The 22,955-nt window shown below is 44.3% G+C and overlaps 2 protein-coding genes across 2 annotated transcripts in view; one reads left to right on the top strand and one right to left on the bottom strand.

Annotated features, from left to right (window-relative positions):
* The window catches only part of LHX4 (LIM homeobox 4), a gene marked incomplete at its 5' end in the record, with an annotated part of 69,692 nt that extends 67,902 nt beyond the window's left edge, over nt 1-1,790 (bottom strand). The window contains one exon of the mRNA XM_083507187.1: nt 1,715-1,790. Within this exon, the coding sequence (XP_083363313.1) occupies nt 1,715-1,790 (76 nt within the window). The remainder of the gene's footprint in view (nt 1-1,714) is intronic.
* Nucleotides 1-22,955, top strand: part of LOC310708593 (podocin-like) — a 671,219-nt gene that overhangs the window by 133,177 nt on the left and 515,087 nt on the right. The gene's annotated exons all lie outside the window — the stretch shown is intronic.

The raw sequence follows: 22,955 nt of genomic DNA, 5'->3' as shown, positions 1-22,955 counted from the left end.
CACAGTGCCCCGATTTCTCTCACACGCACAAACCCCGTTCTGACACGCATTTATTTATTTGCAGAGCCCACGGAGGCCAGAGGAATTCAAGGAAGCGTAATGAGGTTCGTAGCCTTGAATTGCGTCCGGAGACTTCTCTAGAGGCGGCCCCATTTAAAAGGTACACATCACCCTTGCCATTTGCACACACAAAACGTGTGCTCCTCAGCAGGCTTCCCGCTTGGCAACTTAATATACACATATGTAATATATACGCACACATTACAAACCCACAAACTGTGCATTTTGCTGCTTCATAGGTGAACGGAGTAGCCACATGTTTTATAAACAGACTGATTCCATGTCTGTCAACCCAGAAATCGGCCCCGAGGTATTTAGTTATTTATAAGTGAGTAACATACTCACTTAAGCTAACTTATAAGTTATTCGCTTATAAGTGAGCGAGGGGTTTTTAGGGTTGCACTCGGAGGCTGAAATCCTAATCATGACTTAGAAAGAAATATGCACTTAGGAGTCTGTCCCATGCCTGCTGCTTACCTAGACGCTGGTCTCATTTTAAATCAGGGGCTCTCACCTCTGAATATAGTTTGAGACTGGGCTGCCAGGCAGATCGAGGCAGGTTCACAAGGAAGGATACAACCAGACAGGTGCTGCGCTATATACACAATACCGTTCATCAGCATACGTATTAAGAGATAAAGTTGGGGAAAATACGTTTTGCACAGGGAAATATATACATGATTGACTTCTCCAGACCTCCCTCACCTATTCGTACCCGTTTATATGCACATACTTGGGTCTACCTACCTCTTTCCGTAAACAGACACTCCTGATCTATCTGCAGAGGCACACCGCGAAAGACATGCTGCACGTCTAAGAATAGACACCAGATAATCCCCACACTCCCCTCGGTACACGCATCTTCCCGGGGCTACAAATATACACGCGCGCGCACAAAAAGGATGTCATTTGGGAAAGCAACGCACAAATAACCAGGGCAATGAGTTCGCAGCGGTTCGTGTATCCGCTACTCTTACTCTCAAGAAAGCCACAACGTTGGAGTAAGCAGCGGGGGGGGGGAGGAGAGAGAGGGGGGGATCAATTGCCCTTCGACGCAGCGTAGCCAAAACAAAACTGCCTGGGAAGGAAGCGCGTCGGGATGGCGACAATCACTTTATTTAAAAGCAACAAATGCCCCCCCTCGCTCATGCATACCCTTCGGATGGAGGCCCCACGAGGGAGGGGTGGCCCCCATTATTTGCCCCTTGGAAGAGGAAAAGGAAGGATTGGAGGGGTCAGGCTTCAGGCAAACTTCTTGCGAGCCGCTGTTATGTCTTCCCTGATTCCTATACCTGCCATTCTTCTTTCTGCCTTCCCAATTCTCTGACCACTAACCTCTTTAAGCTTCCGATGTGCTTTGAACGCTAAGATTATCCGTGAAGCAAAGAGACTCCTATGCACCTCCATGCAGCTATTTAAACAGGAAAAGTAACCAGCCCACCTGTTTACAACCTTGAAATATCGCTAGCGCAGCGCTACATAAACACACACGCGCACTCTCCTAGTCTTCTTCTTCATATCTGGGCAGCGCAGTTATTATAATAATCCTCCCTGCACCATTCGAGCTCCTAAGACTGCCAGTTTTCTTTATTATTAAATCAATGTGGGAGAGGGAGCGAGAGAGGGGGAGAGAGAGAGAGAGAAAATTCCTTACGTTGCATTGGCACACCGAGGATTTCTGGAAGCCCCTTGACAGAACCTTCTGTAGTGAGTGCTGAGCTTTGCATCATTTTATTTCAAACGTGTCGAGCAGAGGGGGGGAAAATGGGGACGGAAAACCCCCCCAGGAGAATATATGTCTATAGATTTAATAAAATAAAAATTAAAAAATCTTGATCAATAACAAAACCAAAAAAAAAACCACGGAGTATGATCGGGGCCGATCCTTCTAGGCGCTGTAGGAGGGCTGAGGCTGGCCCTGGTCCGCTTCAAATCCCCTTGGCTTCTCCTGCTATCCCAGCTTGACTGTATCCTGGGTTAAAAGTGCTTGCTGCAGTGGTGCTCCTCGTCGTAGGAGCGCTGGTCCAGGAGGAGAGGCAGCTTTGATTCATTCACACTGCAGGGAGAGGGCGTGACGTCACTTTCCGCAGGGAAGCCACGCCCCCTCCAGCCAATCCCTGCGCGCCTCCTTTCAAAAAGACCCGGGGCGGGGGAAGAAGGCGACGGAGCAGCAAGTTCAGGGAGCGGAGCGCGGCTGGGCGGACGCGTCCCGGGCGCACCTCTCCATCATCGCCCTTGGCAAGGCGCGCCTGGGGGACATCTCCGCCCCTGAGCGCCAAGTCCTCATCCAAAGGCAAGCGGCTTCTTAGGTTTGCAGGCTGCTGCTATTGCACCTTAGAGCCCAGCTGCTGCTGCATCATCATCATCATCATCATCATCATCATTTTTTAAATTATAAAAAAATAATGATATACCGCCTTTCACCCTAAGATCTCCAGGCGGTTCACAACAGAAAATTACTATTGTTGCTATTCTTTCTTCTTCTTTATTAAATTTGTTTACTGACCTTCATCCAAAGATCTCAGGGGGCTTCCCAGCATAAAAACACAATATAAAATACACAAGATACATAATAAAAACTACAAGGAGGAACAAAACAAACCATATCCCGGCCCGCAACATATTTAAAAGCATATAGGATGTTAATCAGCCCAAGGCCTGGCTCCACGCGCTGAGTAAAGAATGAGTCAGGGGATTGAGAAAGCGCCGCCCGCGGTTTTGTTCCGCGACCTCCCTTTCACACGTGAAAAGTCACCCGGCGCTGCGCGCTCCTGTCACGAGTGAATCCACGGCAATGCGCGAAGTCGAACGTTAAGAGGAGCGCGGATCAAGCGGTAGCAGCCGGAATTTAGATGCCAGATCTGTTGAGAAGGGCTTACTGCACAATATCGGAACAAAGAGGGATATATTGAAGGCGTTGAAAAAGAACCGAGCAGGGAACTTGAATAAGTTCAGGTGAGCACATAACTGCTTTTCTTCCCTGTATGACGGGATGCATGGATGCGCAGCTAAAATTGTATTTCTCCCTACAGGAGAATGGCAGCCCCTTCCAAACTTAAATGACCGTTTTCTCAGAAGTAAATTCCAAATAGTTTGATGGGGCTTACTTTCAAATTGAGGGAATAAAGAAGTCTGAGGCTTTGCTACTGTTTTAAGGATATTATCATTTTCTTACTTTGCAATGGTTTTGATGACCATTCTAATTCTTTATTTACAGCCCACTTCTATGCATGGGTTTTTCAAAAGCATGTCTTGCTGTTTTTCAGTAGACTCACTCCTATGGGCAGAAGATGGCACCCTGAATTTTCCATTATGAAAACCTCCTTGACAGCCACCAGGCAGAATATAAACAATAACTATAAACAGAGCTGTAATTAAAACAGAAGCTGATCAAACACATTAAGTTTTCAGATTAGGATCAGTGAACAATTTGAGAGAAGAGTTCTGGTGAAAAGAACAGCATGCTGTGAATTTCAAGAGTCCCAGTGCTTCAACTTTTCTTTAAAAATAAAACAAAAATCAGAAGCTCAAACACAGAACTGGAAAACATAGTTTCTTCTGAGGGGTTTTTGGCGGTTCATGTGTGAGTTGATTGCATTTATGGTCTCAAATGACAATTTCTGTGTTTGTTCTGTTCTTTTCAGGCATTAGATTTCTTTATTAAACAAAATTATGTACTGCTTGGTTGTAAGACAACCTCTTAAGTGGCATATATATATATATATATATGTATGAATTTTAATGGGGGCATGTGATATATATATATATATATACACACACACACACACACACACACACACATGTGATACATATATGTGATATATATATATATATATATATATATATATATATATATATATATATATATGCTTTCGTAGATTTTCACGGGTACAGGAATGCAGGTTTTGGTGTCTTCGGGTGTCTTCCCGTGTAAGAGTTGGGGTGTCTAGGCGACGTTTCGACGAGGTCTCACTCGTCATCTTCAGGCTGGTGCTTTCGGCTTCTTGTTCCAGTAACAAGAAGCCGAAAGCACCAGCCTGAAGATGACGAGTGAGACCTCGTCGAAACGTCGCCTAGACACCCCAACTCTTACACGGGAAGACACCCGAAGACACCAAAACCTGCATATATATATATATATATATATATCACATATATATATATCACATATATATATCACATGTGTGTGTGTATATATATGTGATATATATATATATATATATATCACATGCCCCCATTAAAATTATTGATAAAAACAGGTATATAAAAGCACTCAAAAGATAACTAAAATCAACAGTAGCTTAACAGAGATTCCAGACAAATAACCTCTTCTTGTCTGGATAGGCTTGCCTAAGAAAAAGTATTCTAAGCAGCTTCTGAAAAGAATACAGTGAGGGAACTTGTCTGATGTCAAGAGGCAGGCAGTTCCAAAGTTTAGGTGCTGTAGACAAGTGGAACAGTGCTAAGATCTGCCATGATAGTGAAGAGTTAAACTCTGAAGGCATTTGCAGAGCCTTGGGAAGGCAGGGAATATGTAAAATAATTCACCAAACAGAATTGAAAGTCTAGCAAATCTTATTTGTGATTGTGAAAAGCCAAACCACCACAGGGAGTGAAAGATCTACAGCTGTGATTTAAAAACATTTTCTTAAAAAGAAAAAAAAAACTTAGTTTTTTTAACTCTAAAGAGGAGAAAGTTAAACTTTCTGCTGCAATTTTTTCCAGAGGCAAAAAAAAAAAAAAGAGAGGAGAGTTTCAGAGGCACCCAAATAACAAGCAAGCAAGCAAGCAAACAAAGAAACAAAGAAACAATTTTTAATGTGCATTTTAGATTCTCAATCTCTCTCCTCCCCTCCCCTGATAGTGGTACATTCCGCCCCACCCCATCAAAGGCTCCAGTAACATAAGCATAGGAAATGGGAAGGTGGAGGGGGGGGAAGGAGGAGGGGCAGGGAATAAGTTATTTAATTGTAAAGAGCCTACCAAATGTCTTGCTAAGTTTTATTGAAAGAAGACCATTCAAAATGCTGTGCTGTGATTTAATGAAAAATATTATCTTTTAAAAAGATGTGTCCCTTTTATTCCCTTTGTAAACAGGGCATGACTCTAAGTTATCCAGGGAACAAGCTTATTGCAATGGCTGGAGTTTGCTACGAGATCAAGAGCTGGACAGTAACAAAAATAACTTACGTGTTTGCCCCGCACCCCAAGAAAGGAAATAGTGGAGTCTAGTGGTATAACTCCTTTAAGATTGCTGATAGATGGTGCGTAACTGAGTCACACGCTGAGTAGACTTACTCAAAGTAACAATACAACTTGATGGAGGGGTGTGGATTGCTAAGGACATTCACCCACATTTGGTGGGTTTGCCTAATAATTCAGTACTTCTGGAACAAAACATTTTATGAAATAGAATTAAGGGGCAAAATCGGACACTTAAACCTCCTATGGCTTTATTATCTATTTTTTGATGATGCGGACAAACCCATATTCTTCAAGGGTTTATTAATCCTCTCCTTTATAGCGACACACATTGTAATTGCCCACAGATTAATGAATCAGATTAATGGAAATTTAGGTGAACAATGATGTTCTCATTGACACTTAGCTTAAAGGAGGAATACAGTTCATTGTATACAAAATTCTTTTGCTTTCACTAGATATATTTCAGGCAAAGAGCATGACTGGAATGCCCTCTTTATGCAGATATGTCATAGACTGTTTTACATAACCCCACCCCTACCTTCTTTTATTACATAAAGTGGTCTTATTTATGCTATATCTTATTTTTTGACAATGATACAACATTTTCTTCAAAATGTTCTATTTAACCTACATAATCAGTCTGGCAGAAGCCTAGTTCTGCCCTTATGGCTCCCCCTTATGTATGAAAATGATATTATTTGTAATGCTTTTATTTATTTGAATTTTATTTCCCCTTTGATAACAATCTGTTATGTAACCTGTAATATTTTGATGGACTCCCCATCCATTTTACCCCTTAGGGCCTGTTGTCATCAATGATCTGCTTTGCTATATTGGAAAAAAATTCAAAGTCTTATCTTATTACCATATTTACCCAAGCCTAATTCGAATCTCAATTTTCAGAACCTTGAAACCAAAAAAGTATTTGCTGGCGAATGTAAATGTGCCATCAAATCTAGTGCACACCTTAATTTTCACAAAGTAATTTAGCAAAAAATGGTGCGCATTAGTTTTGAGCAAATGTGGTAACTTCAGTGAGAGAGCTACCCCCGTTATTTCTAAACCATGTGCAGGGAAACCCCTATTTAGAGAGTGTAAAATAAATTAAATTATTAAAGGATCTTGTGAGCTCAAAGTAACCAGTCACAGAGCAATTTGCCTGTGTGCTTTGCATGATTCAATACTCTAGCCTTCTTCTAATCAGCATCACAGAGAATGGATTGTTGCATTAGGTGTGATCTAATTATTCACACATCCCTAATGGAGCAAAACAGAATTCTGCTCTTAGAGGAGGATGTCTGTGGTGTCTCTGCGTGAGTCAGTGCTCTGGGCTGGCCTTCCAATCAGATCAATGACTAAAGCAGAATCAGAGGGGGTGAACTCCTCAGGGAGTGGTAACTCTCACAAACCATAAAAGTAACCCTTAAAAACGTAAGTGCACACCTCCTATTTTAATTCACAAAGTTTGAGATACAGATAGGTAGCCGTGTTGGTCTGCCATAGTCAAAATAAAAAAAATCCTTCCAGTAGCACCTTAAAGACCAACTAAGTTAGTTCTTGGTATGAGCTTTCGTGTTTGAGAAATACTGAGATAAGTTTGAGAAATACTGAGATAAGCAAATGATGAAAACTCTCCATTTAAACTATTGTCCTAAAATACTTTACTGTGGCTGGAATGGGCCCAGTAATTTTAGAGTAAGGTGATAAATTGCTCACAAGAACACAAGGGGAAATTTCATTGCTGGGCAATAAGTTAACATGTACATTAGAAACTGTGCGAGTACCCAACAACTTCATAGGCTTTCAGCACCATCTCACCATGGACAGCACTCTGCTTTGCACCTCCCTGAAACATTTTTTTTTAAATCCAGTACAGTACTGTATTTACATTTATAAGGTTTTTCCTTGAGACAGAAATTTGCATCATTTCGTTCTTAAGTCTAACAAGAGACCAGGTGGAGGGGCTGTGGACAAAAGGACCGACTCCCCTCTTAGAGTGCTATTTATGGGGAAACGTCCTAGAAATAAAATACAGGCAGGACTTCCTGTAAACACAATTGCTGACGGAGAAGATAAAAAGGGGAAGAGAGCCTGCGGGGGGGGGGATTGTGTAGAAAATGGCTATGATATGCTATTTGGCAATATGGTGTTGTGTTAGAGGTACATAAATGTTGCACTGATAAAAAAGATGCCGAATTATTTACTTATTGCTTTGGTGCTCAATGCACAACACATTCAGGCTGATTCTGGAGGGACTTGAATTGTTACACTGTGAGCAGCTAAGGGCCATAGTTTGGTGGTAGAGTCCCAGGATCAATTCTCAATACTTCCAGGTAGGGCTGGGAGAGACCTCTTTCTAAATCTAAAATATTGGAGAGTCCTCTTATGCGGCTCCTTTTTGCAACTCCTCCAGCCAAGTTGGAGCCAAATGCATTGCTCTGCTTTCTGTTGGACCACACAAGCGAAGCTGAGAGGGGGGTCTTGTTGTCTGGGCAGCACAGGTGAGGTCACTTGGGTGCTACTAACCTAACAAAACTAGATAGCATCTTAAAAAGCAGAGACATCACCTTGCCAACAAAGGTCCGTATAGTAAAAGCTATGGTTTTCCCAGTAGTGATGTATGGAAGTGAGAGCTGGACCATAACGAAGGCTGATCGCCAAAGAATTGATGCTTTTGAATTATGGTGCTGGAGGAGACTCTTGAGAGTCCCATGGACTGCAAGAAGATCAAACCTCTCCATTCTGAAGGAAATCAGCCCTGAGTGCTCACTGGAAGGACAGATCCTGAAGCTGAGGCTCCAATACTTTGGCCACCTCATGAGAAGAGAAGACTCCCTGGAAAAGACCCTGATGTTGGGAAAGATGGAGGGCACAAGGAGAAGGGGACGACAGAGGACAAGATGGTTGGACAGTGTTCTGAAAGCTACCAGCATGAGTTTGACCAAACTGCGGGAGGCAGTGGAAGACAGGAGTGCCTGGCGTGCTCTGGTCCATGGGGTCACGAAGAGTCGGACATGACTAAACGACTAAACAACAACAACAACTTAGCAAAAACAACGCTGGAGGCAGTAGTTACGAGTTACTGGTCTTTGCAGCCACAGCAGGTGCTGAGATTCTCCAGCAGTTTGACTTTACTCCCAGAGGCACACTCCATTGTCTCTTGAGACAGAAGGATGCCAGCTGTTAGTAGCTGGCCCTAAGCTGGGTGGACCAATGGCCCAACTCAGGATAAGGCAGCTTCCTAATAATTATGTATTCCTTTGGAAAATCATTAGCCAAGTCAGTTATTTGAATGTAGCTCCTCTGTTAATATAACTCTATGCCATGTGCAGAAGGGATGTGGGTGCGCTGTGGGTTAAACCACAGAGCCTAGGACTTGCAGATCAGAAGGTCGGTGGTTCGAATCCCCGCGACGGGGTGAGCTCCCGTTGTTCGGTCCCTGCTCCTGCCAACCTAGCATTTCGAAAGCACATCAAAGTGCAAGTAGATAAATAGGTACCACTCTGGCGGGAAGGTAAACGGCGTTTCCGTGCATTGCTCTGATTCGCCAGAAGCGGCTTAGTCATGCTGGCCACATGACCTGGAAGCTGTACGCCGGCTCCCTCGGCCAATAAAGCGAGATGAGTGCTGCAACCCCAGAGTCGGCCATGACTGGACCTAATGGTCAGGGGTCCCTTTACCTTTATGCCATGTGCACACACTCTTACACAATCATCCAACTTTCTAATTATCCAGCTGCTTCAGGATACTGGAGACCTGTGGGCAAGTAAATGGCTTACTGCCACTTGGGGGACCTTAAAAATTGTAGGCCAGCTTGTCTGATTTCTATTCCTGGAATGCTGCTAGATAGATCATTGTAATAAAACAACTCATCTGTAAACATGGGAGGGGGGAATGGGGAAATATTACTAGTACCAAACACAGGTACCTGCCCCCCCTTCCAAGCAAAAGCAATCAAGCTTACTTATTCCATTTCTTTCCTTGACACAGTAGCTGGTTTGGTAGGTCAGGGGAAAGCAGTTAGTGGATAAGGGGAATGCCCATAAATCTTGCCTTCAGTAAAGCTTGACACAGTAGGAGATTTGTATCAACAATGTGGGAGAATGAAGGGACAGATTATGAGTGGCTAAGCCTTTTCAGCCTGAGGACTGCACTGCTGCTCAGCCACCTCTCTGAGGGCTCCAAGCCAGCAGCGTGCATGGCTAATGCGTATATACCCTGCACGTAGAGGCCCTACATACACTCACCACATGTGCACATACACCACAAATACAGCTCACATACACACTTGCCAGGCATAGTCACACAGTGTTCTCTCCCACTCATTCACACACTTACGTATGCACTCATGCAGATACACTTACACACGTCTGTGCAAAGTAAAGGCAGCATATAATAAGTACAGTGGTACCTCGGGTTAAGTACTTAATTCGTTCCGGAGGTCCGTTCTTAACCTGAAACTGTTCTTAACCTGAAGCACCACTTTAGCTAATGGGGCCTCCTGCTGCTGCCGCGCCGCCAGAGCACGATTTCTGTTCTCATCCTGAAGCAAAGTTCTTAACCTGAGGTACTATTTCTGGGTTAGCGGAGTCTGTAACCTGAAGTGTATGTAACCTGAAGCGTATGTAACCTGAGGTACCACTGTATTAAGAACTTCCAGAGCAGAAAGCTTCACTTCTATTCAGAACCCTTGCACTTGAGAAATTAAGCCTGATTATAACTACAGTAAAGGGACGCGGGTGGCGCTGTGGGTTAAACCACAGAGCCTAGGGCTTGCCAATCAGAAGGTGATTCGAATCCCCACAACGGGGTGAGCTCCCGTTGCTCTGTCCCAGCTCCTGCCCACCTAGCAGTTCATAAGCATGTCAAAGTGCAAGTAGATAAATAGGTACCACTCTGGTGGGAAGGTAAACGGCGTTTCCGTGCGCTGCTCTGGTTCACCAGAAAGCGGCTTTGTTATGCTGGCCACATGACCTGGAAGCTGTCTGCGGACAAACGCCATCTCCCTCGGCCAGTAAAGCAAGATGAGCTTTACTCTGTGACTGGACCTAACAGTCAGGGGTCCCTTTACCTTTACCTTTTTATAACTACAGTAAGTGGTGTTGGAGGAGCAGCTTTAAGGTCCCAAGAACATTAAAAACATTAAAAAGCAGCTGCAAGCGATGGCCCATTGCAGGTGGGTTACTGAGCCCCAATATAATATAATATAATATAATATAATATAATATAATATAATATAATATAATATAATATAATATAATATAATATAATAACATAACATAACATAACATAACATAACATAACATAACATAACATAACATAACATAACATAACATAATATATTATAATATATTATAATATAATAATTTATTATTTATACCCCACCCATCTGGCTGAGTTTCCCCAGCCACTCTGGGTGGCTTCCAATTGAGTATTGAATCCCATCAGGGAAAGCATCATCATCATCATCAGTATTATTATTAATATAACAACCTGAATATTCTTTATATTCTACAGTTCTTATATTCTGCACAGAACATGAGAATTGGTCTTTCAGAATCAGACCAAAGTCCATCTAATTCAGCCTTCCATCTCCAACAGAATATTCCAGATGCCCTATGAATCTTGAAAGGAAGGCACAATTGTGATGTCCACCTTGTTTGGTGTTCCACTTAGGTATCACGGCTAGCAGTTCCTGATAGATTGAACCTTCCTGAATTTGTCTAATCCTTGTAAAAGCCTTTTAAATTTGTTTTCTACGCCTGCACATCCATACAGCAAACCTTACTTGCCCGGCACGGGTAACCACCCAAATGGCTGCATTCAGTATAGCTGAAAATAAATGTCAAACCACAGTAAGATTAGACCCCGTGCAGTAGAGTTTCCTGAAGATTCAGAGATCCACGGTTTTCAAGGAAAGAACAAGGCTTCAGATCTGCTCCTAGTAAATCCCAGTGTGGCTGCAGACCCTGAAATTATCTAATCTGATTACAACATGTCCCAGTGCATTTCCTGGTTAGTAATTTGCCCTCTGTTAGGGCTACAAAGGTTAATGGTCCGGATGATTATGGGCATTAGCATCTGCCAACTATTATGATAAACGGTGTGCTTATTTGTATCCTGTACATTTACATCCATGCATGTTTCTAGATGGCAATGCATTGTTTGGATTAAGAATAAAAGCTCTCTTTCCCTGTCTTTTGCAGCTGGGCTTATGGGCAGGGAAACGTAACTGAAGGCCACAAGACAGGCGTTGTTTTGAATACATCTGCACAAAGCAGCAGTACTTGAAGCATCACCATTAAAAACTGAGATGTGCAGGAATCAATCTTTCCTATCATATATCAAATTGCATGCAAAATTGTTTAGGTGTGGAGTCACACAGGTTTTTATAGCTCCTTTGCCATTATCTCTCTCTGTTCAAATTCTTCTGAAATTGATTTCGATTTCTCTACCATGGGAAGGTGCTTTGTTCACCTTTATGCTGTGGGCCTCCTTCTTACTGGGGTGGGGACCTTCGCTCTTTTCGAGCACAATTCAAAGTGTTGGTGCTGACCTTTAAAGCCCTAAACGGCCTTGGCCCTTATACCTGAAGGAGCGTCTCCACCCCCATTGTTCAGCCCAGACACTGAGGTCCAGCACCGAGGGCCTTCTGGCAGTTCTCTCATTGCAAGAAGCAAAGCTACAGGGAACCAGGCAAAGGGCCTTCTCGGTAGTGGCGCCCGCCCTGTGGAACACCCTCCCACCAGATGTCAAAGAGATAAACAACTACCAGACATTTAGAAGACATCTGAAGGCAGCCCTGTTCAGGGAAGTTTTTAATGTGTGACCTTTTAATGTACAGTGGTACCTCGGATTAAGTACTTAATTCGTTCCGGAGGTCCGTTCTTAACCTGAAACTGTTCTTAACCTGAAGCACCACTTTAGCTAATGGGGCCTCCTGCTGCCGCCGTGCTGCTGGAGCACGATTTCTGTTCTCATCCTGAAGCAAAGTTCTTAACCTGAAGCACTATTTATGGGTTAGCGGAGTCTGTAATGTGAAGCGTATGTAACCTGAAGCGTATGTAACCTGAGGTACCACTGTATTTTTAATCTTTGTTGGAAGCTGCCCAGAGTGGCTGGGGAAACCCAGCCAGATGGGCAGGGTACAAATAATAAATTTATTATTATTAATTATTATTATTACTAATCCAAAAGATGACCCCCTCAGCTCACTGCGTGGAACAGCTCTGCGTGGAATGGAGACTTAACGCAGCAGTCAAACATTTGGAAGATCCTCTCTCCAAGTCTTTCATTCAAGGGCTTCCTAATGAAAAAGAAAGTACTGTACAGTGGTACCTCGGGTTAAGAACTTCATTTGTTCTGGAGGTCCGTTCTTAACCTGAAACTGTTCTTAACCTGAGGTACCACTTTAGCTAATGGGGCCTCCCACTGCTGCTACGCTGCCGCTGCACAATTTCTGTTCTCATCCTGAAGCAAAGTTCTTAACCTGAAGCACTATTTCTGGGTTAGCGGAGTCTGTAACCTGAAGTGTCTGTAACCCGAGGTACCACTGTACTCACTGAGGCAACAGTGGGTAGGACAGTCAGCCAGCCAGCTCAAGAGCGTCAGAGCTCACGACTCTTTGCCTGAGGGTTAAAGCATGGCAGCAGAGCACCCAGAGATTGAAACACTGATCCACTGGGAATCGACCTGCAGCCTTTCCAGGCGTGGAGAGATCTAGAAGTCGCCTCTCCAGGGGGAAGCTAAACCACAGTGTCTCTCCTGTTTGGCAAGAAGCAGCGTTCAGCCCTCCCTTAAGTGCATTAAGACATATTATATAATTTTAATTTATCTCTTTCTCGCTCGCTCGCATGCACAGGCTACCTGCAACGAGGTCTTTCTAATGCAGCTGCATGTTGGCAGCAGAGCTGCAAATCAATCACCTAAAAGCAATGCAAGCAACAGCTGTGAGAACCAGGCAGCCACTAGAGAGCCATTGTTGACTTATGAGGATATGCCAAGCCATTATATGCAATTGCTTAAAAATAAAACAAAAAGTTAAACCAAAATTCTACACCCAAGGCCATGGCCAAAACAAATCATATGAATTAAGAACATTTGCATATATGTGCTTATGCAGCTTATTTCGTTCTGCTAGCTGCAAGGAGGAGCAATGAACTGAAGAGGAAAGCTACCTCTTTTTCCGGGCTTCTGAGTTTTGTTTTGTGTTTAAAAAGGGATTCCCCATATGTCCGAGGCTCCTACGTTTCCCTCCAAGCTGAGCTCACAACCATGAACACTTTGTGAAGGATGGCAACTGCGCTTTCAAGCTTCCAGGCATTCCCCAGAGGAAGCTTGGAGAGGCATATCTAACTTTACGTACAAGTACCCCAGGTCAGAAGAGAACAAAGCAATATGGTCGTAGAATCATAGAATCATAGAGTTGGAAGAGACCACAAGGGCCATCGAGTCCAACCCCCTGCCAAGCAGGAAACACCATCAGAGCACTCCTGACATATGGTTGTCAAGCCTCTGCTTAAAGACCTCCAAAGTAGGAGACTCCACCACACTCCTTGGCAGCAAATTCCACTGTCGAACAGCTCTTACTGTCAGGAAGTTCTTCCTAATGTTTAGGTGGAATCTTCTTTCTTGTAGTTTGGATCCATTGCTCCGTGTCCGCTTCTCTGGAGCAGCAGAAAACAACCTTTCTCCCTCCTCTATGTGACATCCTTTTATATATTTGAACATGGCTATCATATCACCCCTTAACCTCCTCTTCTCCAGGCTAAACATGCCCAGCTCCCTTAGCCGTTCCTCATAAGGCATCGTTTCCAGGCCTTTGACCATTTTGGTTGCCCTCCTCTGGACACGTTCCAGTTTGTCAGTGTCCTTCTTGAATTGTGGTGCCCAGAACTGGACACAGTACTCCAGGTGAGGTCTGACCAGAGCAGAATACAGTGGCACTATTACTTCCCTTGATCTAGATGCTATACTCCTATTGATGCAGCCCAGAATTGCATATTTACAATTCCTATAAGAAGATCCAATTATGTAGAATTTTCATTGCCAGTTTGAAATAATAATATAGTCTTCAAAAGAAGCAAATGAACGACCAGGTAACAGGGCAGCCACAGCAACCTCTGTTTAAACTTTTTAGCTAGTGTCTGTGCAATCTCTTAACATGGAAAATGTACTTTCAACCGTTGAATAATTAGCTGTTTTTAGCCTGACCATTAGACAGAGCAGCCTTTATGAGTGACAAACAAAATCTCACAGCAGCACAGCGGTTTGTAAATATATATAATCACTCTTGACCTGCCTCAGTTTTTTGTTTAAGCTACAGTAATCCAAAGGAGTCCATGCAGAGGTAATGCATTTTACATTTTGAGCTTCTCTGCCTATTTACCCCACATAACTTGAGGTGAGATCTTGGTGCTAGGACCGTGTGTGTGTGTGTGTGTGTGTGTGTGTGTGTGTGTGTGTGTGTGTGTTGTCCTAGGCCTAAAAGTGACATTGGGGAAATGTAGTTCTTGGAATTCTTTGTTTTTTTTATTTTACCAGGCCAAACTCTCCTTTTTAAAAAACTTTACATTTTTTAAACAAAACCACCCTATGAAGAGGACCCAAAAAATTACCTTGTGAAGGAGGTGACAGGTTGGGTAAGCAGAGCAGAAATGGGAAGGGAAGAGGCTTTCACAGCCGTTTCCCTGTTCTTTCTGCAGGGAATGTTCCTGCTGTTTCCTTTTGTATGGGAAAAAGCTCCCTTCGGAGATGGCTTCTGCGCTGCTCTCCTTGCTGCTACATCGCAGCACTGAGTAATATGGACCAGGGCAGAGGGTCTATATCAATCTAGCAAGGCAGAAAAATGAATGAAAATTGAATTCCCTTGGGAGGGGGGGAGGGGGGGAGGGAGAGCTGTGCTCCAGACAGAAAGATAAATCAAAGGATGCTGGGGAGGAAGAAGAGTGATGAACCAGCTCTCCGTCAGAATGGAATAATTAGGGGAACAGGTTGGAAAGGCAAAGGGTGCAGGGAAGTGGAGAGATTGGGAGGACAGCCTATCCGTGTGCCACAGAAGAACAAAACATATTTACCAGGAGATTCCAGAAACCCTGTTTTGAGCACGTATTAGACCCACAGCAAGCGATTCCCCAAATAAGCAGGTAAGGTGTACACTCTGCCCCCGCCCCCGTTATATTATGGAGGGAAAAGACTGAAAATAAAGGCATTCTCTATACACATTGATCACTTTGTTTCTGGGCTTATCCCAGAGAATAAGGGACTCCCTGTCTAGTTTGCATGTGTGTGCAATAAATGCGCATTTATTAAGGCCGTCCCAACATCCTGTCTTGATGTTGCGTTTCTGTTCTCACTCTTAGGCTGAGAAGTAAGAAATGTACTTTGAGGGGAGAATTTAGAGCTTCTCTTATTTGTACTGGAGGAGGGTTTTGCCCCCACAGAGGTAAAGAGGAGGATACTAATAGTACGTTGGTCTTTCAACAATGTCTCTCATTTCTGGAACAGCTGTCTGCCAACGCTTTCACCATGAACGAACGCAAGGCAAGCCCTAATTTGGCTACAGGAATCAGGATGAAAGGGGAAACCATGGACATAATAAGGAGTGTATGACAAGACAGAATTACTCAGATGCTGCCCCAGGAACAAATCAGGTTCTATGCCATTGTTACACTGGGAGAGCTCACTTCCACAATGTATGTTAATGGCAGCTACGTAAGACAACAGGAATCCATGATGGTACGTCGCTCACTGGCTATTTGCCATATTAGTGAAAAAGGAAGCCTCCATAACCAGAGGCAGTTTACCAGATGCCTAAAATAAAATAAAATAATAAAACAGTTGCCCTGTTTTTGTGAGCTGAGGTATTTGGCTGATAGGGTGGCCAGGTGAAAAAGGAAACACAATACGTTACACCTGCTGGAATTTCCTCTTCTGCACAACTGTCTGGAAACTGCATGCTGGCTTAAACAGGCCCTGGGTCTGATTAAGCAAAGCTGTTCTCTAGTTCCTAAAAGGAATCAGAGCTCTTGGCTAAGGAGAAATCATGCAGACAATGGCGTATTTGTAAGCAATGTTGTTTTGTATTATTTGTGCTTCTTTCTAAAAACAAATATTAGCTGTTCAGGAAGGGGGGGGGAAGAATTGACAATAATGGAAATTGCAGAGGTTTGAGTAGGGGCACATGACCGAGGGCCACAATGGAATGCACACATGAACTCTAAAAACTACTGGAATCTTTCGCAAGCATCAGTTACATACAGCGCTGTTTTTATAGAAAAAGAGGTGCTGGAACTCAGTGTGAAGCCTCTCTTGTTATAATGACAATGGCGCCCACCTGAGGGGCCAGTACTGAGTTCTGGTGAGTTCCAGCTGAAAAAAAAGCCCTGGTTACATGATATAAAAGGAATCTCCCCAACCACAATTTGCATGCACTACTTCCTGAAGAATCTAAATTCTGAGCCAGGGACATAATAGACTCTTGTCTATTTTACCTAGAGATCCAGCAGGAATTAAAGTTCAAATGTCTAATTTATTCATCATTGCTCATCCCCACCCCCATATCTGGCCACAGTCTTGTATCATTTATATACACCCATGTTCAAAATAATCAGTAAATTTCAAAAAGCATATATAAACCCTGTTGGGGCCAACTATAAATCCCATAGTTTATTTAATGGTGCCAATCTTGATTTTCCACTCTCTTTTAACTAGAAAGTATTTTTATTTATTTATTTAAAAAATGAGTTAAAAAGTGAAGCTGTCACCTTTTTAGAACTTGGGGTGCTAAGGATCTGGGATTACAATTAAAAACTTGTAATCAAAGCATGGGAACTAACAATGTGTACACACTGAGAAATCAAACCAACACATACCTAGATTCTACTGGGGTTGTGGGAGAATCTCCCACACCTAACAGAGGGAGCAAGTCCTGAACTGGCTATAGGACAGCTGCACAGAAGAGGAAAGGTTGGTAGGCAATGCTTTTTCCACTCCTGCAGTCCTGTGGCAGGAGAAGCAGCAACATCTGACAATATTTTTCACTTTGTGTCATTATCAAAAGCACTGTGTCTCACTTGCCAAATCCACACTGGACATCGAAAGGGCCTTTTCAGTCCTAATGAGAAAGCCCCTTCTGCCTTAATGGCTAATATCTGGGGGCACAAGGATGGCCCAGTGGAGGAAAGGTCTGGGCAATCTTTGACAGCTGAACTGAAGTCAGGGAGAATCCCTGCAGGTGTGGCTTCTCATGCAAGCTGCACCCCTTGAAATCTCCTCTGACTTTATGACATCTGCCAAAAGAACACCAGTTATCAACACCAAGAGGGAATTTAGAAGAACTTGGTACAAAGGCCTTGTAGCCGGTAGGATCATTCCAGCACTTCAGTTGAAGAGATGACCTTTTTCTTTCTCTTAAACAGGGGAAACAAATAAACCAAGTAGAGTATACAGTATGCAAGTTGTGCAGTTCTGGTGCAGAGAAACAGAAAATGATAAATCCCGGCTGTTAGGCTAAAAATCAAAACCGCCCAAGACTGTGGATTCCATGCCCAGTTATCAACAAAATCAAGGAACCCCGATCTGCAGCCTTGCCCTTTTCCATTCTGCTCTTGTGAGAATATATTAGGGGATTTTATTTCGCCAAACAGGAAGCAATACAGTAGTTGCACGCTCACAATGCATTCAGGAATTATATATCGCTAACTTAATGCAGCCTCCGTCTTTCTTCGTAAGAGAGGAATATACCAGATGTGCAGTTATAAGCTGATGGAAATGCGGGACACAATCCACCAGAAACTTCAGCAGCACAAGTCCCCTCAAAATGCACAGGAGCTGTGTAAGAGTGTGATTGCGTGATTGTGCTGAACTCAATAGCAACTTCAGTTCATTTTAAAGGGGGCTTGCGCATGCAGGAACCTCTTGGCAGATTTTGTCCGTAAATATTGACACATAAATAAGAATGGCTGTACTTACCAGAGGCAAAAGCAAGGTGGGTCTCTCATTTCAAGACATGGAGAGGAAGTTAAGCCTGACCTGAAAACAATGAAAGCCATTTGTAACCAGCTGCCCCCACTGTCTGGCATCTAATTCCCCTTCATCCCCTGGGCAGGGCCTGCTTCCGACGGGAGAAAGAATGGAAAGTAAAATAAACGCATAAAGGAGATTCCCAAATGGAAAAGGAACTGAAAAGACCAGGAGTGAAAGGGGAAGAGGCTAAGGGTGCCAGATCTCTGAGCAGAGAAGGTACTGCGATCTCCACAATGTGGAGCCGAGAAAGTGACTCCGTCTGTGGGTCAGGGGAGGAGGGGGTGATGGTGGGAAACAACCTCAGAGAAAATTAAATTGCACTTGAGGGCAAATTCTATTAGGGAATAGCAACTGTCTCTCAACAGCCTGCGTCCATTTAGGTAATTAAGCTGCAGGATAGGAATTGCCTTGCGGGAGCAGGACTTCCTGCAGGTCTTCTTTGACCCACCTCCTTTCCTGCTGCAGACAGCAGAACTAGGCTTCACCCAGAGGTTCCTCACATAGGGAGGGCCCAGCTGGCTCTGGTTTAAGGTGGTCTTTGCCTGCAGGTTGCCCTCCAGATCTTGTGTGCTGCTGCTGAGAGCTGAAGTCGAAAACATCTGGAGGCAACAAGTACTGTAAAAGCTGGCTCGGGGAATCAGGTGCGGCCATGTCAGCATTAAATGGGAAAGGCTTGTTGTTGTTGTTGTTCAGTCGTTTAGTCGTGTCCGACTCTTCGTGACCCCATGGACCAGAGCACGCCAGGCACCTCTGTCCTCCACTACCTCCTGCAGTTTGGTCAAACTCATGCTGGTAACCTCGAAAACACTATCCAACCATCTCGTCCTCTGTCGCCCCCTTCTCCTTGTGCCCTCCATCTTTCCCAACATCAGGGTCTTCTCCAGGGAGTCTTCTCTTCTCATGAGGTGGCCAAAGTATTGGAGCCTCAGCTTCAGGATCTGTCCTTCCAGTGAGCACTCAGGGCTGATTTCCTTAAGAATGGAGAGGTTTGATCTTCTTGGCTTAGAAGCACAGAATTGTCAAGTTGGAAGGGAACCCAAGTATCATCTCGTCCAACCTCCTGCAATGCAGGGAATCCTGCCCACAGCTGTCCCTGAGTGGGCATGAACCACCAACCTTCTGGTTAACAACCAGACGCACTGACCTACTGAACCTGGGGAATGAACACTCCTGATAGGAAAGTAAGAAAGACAGGCATCTTCAAATATCTTCAAGGCTGTCCTATGGAAGTTGGAACAAGCTGGTTTTCTCCTGTTCCGGAGGGCAGGACTTGAACCCATGGCTTCAAGTTACAAGGAAGGAGATTCTGACTAAATGTCAGGAAAAGCGTTCTGACAGTAAGAGCTGTTCGCCAGTGGAACAGGCTCCCATGAGAGGTGGTGGACTCTCCTACTTGGAGGTTTTTAAGCAGAGGTTGGATGGCCATCTGTCATGGATGCTTTAGCCAAGATTCCTCCATTTCAGGGGGTTGGACTGGATGACCCCTGGGGTCCCCTCCAACTCTGTGATTCTATGATTGTAAGTAACAGCTCTCTCTGCTACCAGTACAGAGAGGCAGTAATGGTGAAATAAATAAATAAATAAATAAATAAATAATTATTATTATTATTATTATTATTAATACCCCCGCCCATCTGGCTGGGTTTCCCCAGCCACTCTGGGCGGCTTCCAACCAAATATTAAAAACAATACAACATCAGACATTAAAAACATCCCTAAACAGGGCCGCCTTCAGTTGTCTTTAAAAAGTGAAATTGTTGTTTATTGCCTTGACATCTGATGGGAGGGTGTTCCACAGGGCGGGTGCCACTACCGAGAAGGCCCTCTGCCTGGCTCCCTGTAACCTCACATCTCGCAGCGAGGGAACCGCCAGAAGGCCCTCGGCGCTGCACCTCAGTGTCCAGGCTGAATGATGGGGGTGGAGACGCTCCTTCAGGCCGTTTAGGGCTTTAAATGTCAGCACCAACACTTTGAATTGTGCTCGGAAACGTACTGGGGGCAGCAGCACCTGTAACATTCCTACCACTCGCAAAGTTTTTAAGGACTCAGGAACCCTCACAGGTTAATAAGACAGCAGGTGCTCCAGTGCTAAATGAAGCTTGGCTGCAGCCTGCCCTGGCGACTCCATGGCTTTGCCAACCACTGTGTCCTTTCTCTTAGTTTCCTTCCTATTCCCTCAGCTGAACTGCAGCTCCCCATGAACATTCTTTCCTACTGAGAAGGGAAAGGGGCTCCTGGCCCTTTAATAGCTGTCACATGAGCTATCCTGGTTGATATTTCCTCTGCTGTGTCACTATTCAAAAGTGCAGGACCTTGTTCATACCAAAGTGATGCCCTGTCTGGACTGTACCACTTCCTGTCGTAGATGGAGGGTGATCTGGCCGTGTTCTCCTGACCCAGATCAGGTCCCTATGCCAGTTCCTGCCCAAAAATCCTCCCCGCCAGCTGCTATTTGCCCCCAAAGGCTCTATTGACTGCAAATAGAAGAATCCTGCAAACAAATCTTTGGAGAGCTGCATCCTGACAATCTGAGAAAGCAGGGGAATCTGCCATTTCGTATTTGAAAACAGCAAAGAGTCTTGCAGCACCTTGAAGATTGCCAAATTCGTTATAGCATAAACTACTGCTTATTACTGCATAATAAACAGACCACTGTTCTCTCTGCACATCTCGATGTTGACCTAGTAGTGGCTTTCAAACTGTCATGGGGGCCTGAGGTTCCTCAGAAGAGTCTCAGCAACGCTTCAGTATGAAACAAAAACAATGGGATATTGTGGTACCTCGAAGACTTAACACTTGTATTACGGCATGAGGCTTTATGGAATACAGTCCCCTTCAACAGATGCTTTAAGAATTATATTGAGTTACAGGGGTGTGTGTGTGTGTGTGTGTGTGTGTGTGTGTGTGTGTGTGTATCACTCCATAAGAAGCACCTAGTTTTTAGAGGAGGAAAACAAGAAAAAAAATATTCTGAATCAAATGTTGTTGAAGAGGCTTCGCGCGGCTATCCCTCTTGCTGTTCTGGCTTCAGGGATAGCTGTGCAGCCTGCATTCACTCCATAAGACGCACACACATTTCCCCTTACTTTTTAGGAGGGTAAAAGTGGATCTTATAGAGCGAAAAATACGGTGTGTGTGTGTGTGTGTGTGTGTGTATTTCCCAGTGTGTGTGTTTAAGGGACGTGGGGTGGCGCTGTGGTCTAAAGCACAGAGCCTAGGGCTTGCCGATCGGAAGGTCGGAGGTTCGAATCCCTGCGACGGTGTGAGCTCCCGTTGCTCGGTCCCTGCTCCTGCCCACTTAGCAGTTCGAAAGCACGTCAAAGTGCAAGTAGATAAATAGATAACGCTCCAGCGGGAAGGTAAACGGCATTTCCATGCACTGCTCTGGTTTCGCCAGAAGCGGCTTAGTCATGCTGGCCACATGACCCAGAAAAACTGTCTGCAGACGAACGCCGGCTCCCTTGGCCAGTAAAGCGAGATGAGCGCACAACCCCAGAGTCGCCTGCGACTGGACCTAATGGTCAGGGGTACCTTGACCTTTTAAGGTACCATAAGACTTTGTTGTCCTTGCTGAATTTGACTACCCTTATTGATGTTGTCTTAATGAGAAGATCTGTAATTCTGGATAAGCTTTCCGGAAGTAAGTTTGTCTACAGCCTCCTGATCTGCTACAATCCTCCATCACAGGTGAAGACCGAATCCAGAAGAGAAGAGAGTGAATCCCAAAAGGTTCCAGGGTTCCTTGGCAGACAGTTCAACAAAGAAAAATATTCCCTGAAGGTGGAATGTTAGAAAACCACTGCTTTACACGCTGAAGAGCACCACTAGTGGGTGGAATGAAGTCGGAACCACTGAACTGTGGTTTGTGGTCATCCGAGCCTGATTCAATGCAAGCCTGCAGCATGGATAATAATTGAAATACTAACATGTAAAATAAAGAAGGGGCTGTCAGTGCTTGTGCACTAATATGCTGGGAGCAAAGACCATGACAGAAATAATAATGATAATAAAATGCCCCCAAGTTGCAAAATGGGCATGGCAGTGATGCTGAGCCTGAGAGCTTGCTGTTCTTTAATGTAAGAAGTATTAAAATGAAGGACAGCTTTGAGAGTGTTGGGTGGGAGCGGCCACTTCTTTGAACTCCATCCTGTTTTATTTTAAATATAGTATCGATCTTTCCTGCTGCAGTAAGCAGCAGCAAGCATCTTTCCTGTTTTTATGAGCTCCCCCTGCCCAGCACTGGATATATTTTTATTCTCACCGTTATTAGGATCCCTCAAAACGTTACATGGGAAAATACGCTTCATGGTGGGTGGGTGTTAGTTGGCAGGGCACACATTTGACACTTTCTTAAAAAAAATTAAAGCATCACATTAAAGCATATTTTTTCAACAGCCAACCCAGCCATATAAAGGTAAAAAGAGGGCACCACCACCTGGAACTGCAAAATCCTAGGCTGATGTACTGGGGAAAGAGACAATTTGAGGAGGTGCACAGAAGCAACTTTGCAGATTTTGGGGTGGGGGAGAAGGGATGCCGGGGCTGCAGTGATTGTCATGACATAGATGAGCAGCCCAACAAAAAAGGTAAAGGTACCCTTGACCGTTAGGTCCAGTCACGGACAACTCTGGGGTTGCATACTCATCTCGCTCTATAGGCCGAGG

Source organism: Podarcis liolepis (genome assembly GCF_965112155.1).
Source record: "Podarcis liolepis genome assembly, chromosome: 6".
Classification (NCBI taxonomy): domain Eukaryota; kingdom Metazoa; phylum Chordata; class Lepidosauria; order Squamata; family Lacertidae; genus Podarcis; species Podarcis liolepis.
Note: the sequence above shows the minus strand (reverse complement) of the source record. Positions and strands in the feature narration are given on the sequence as shown.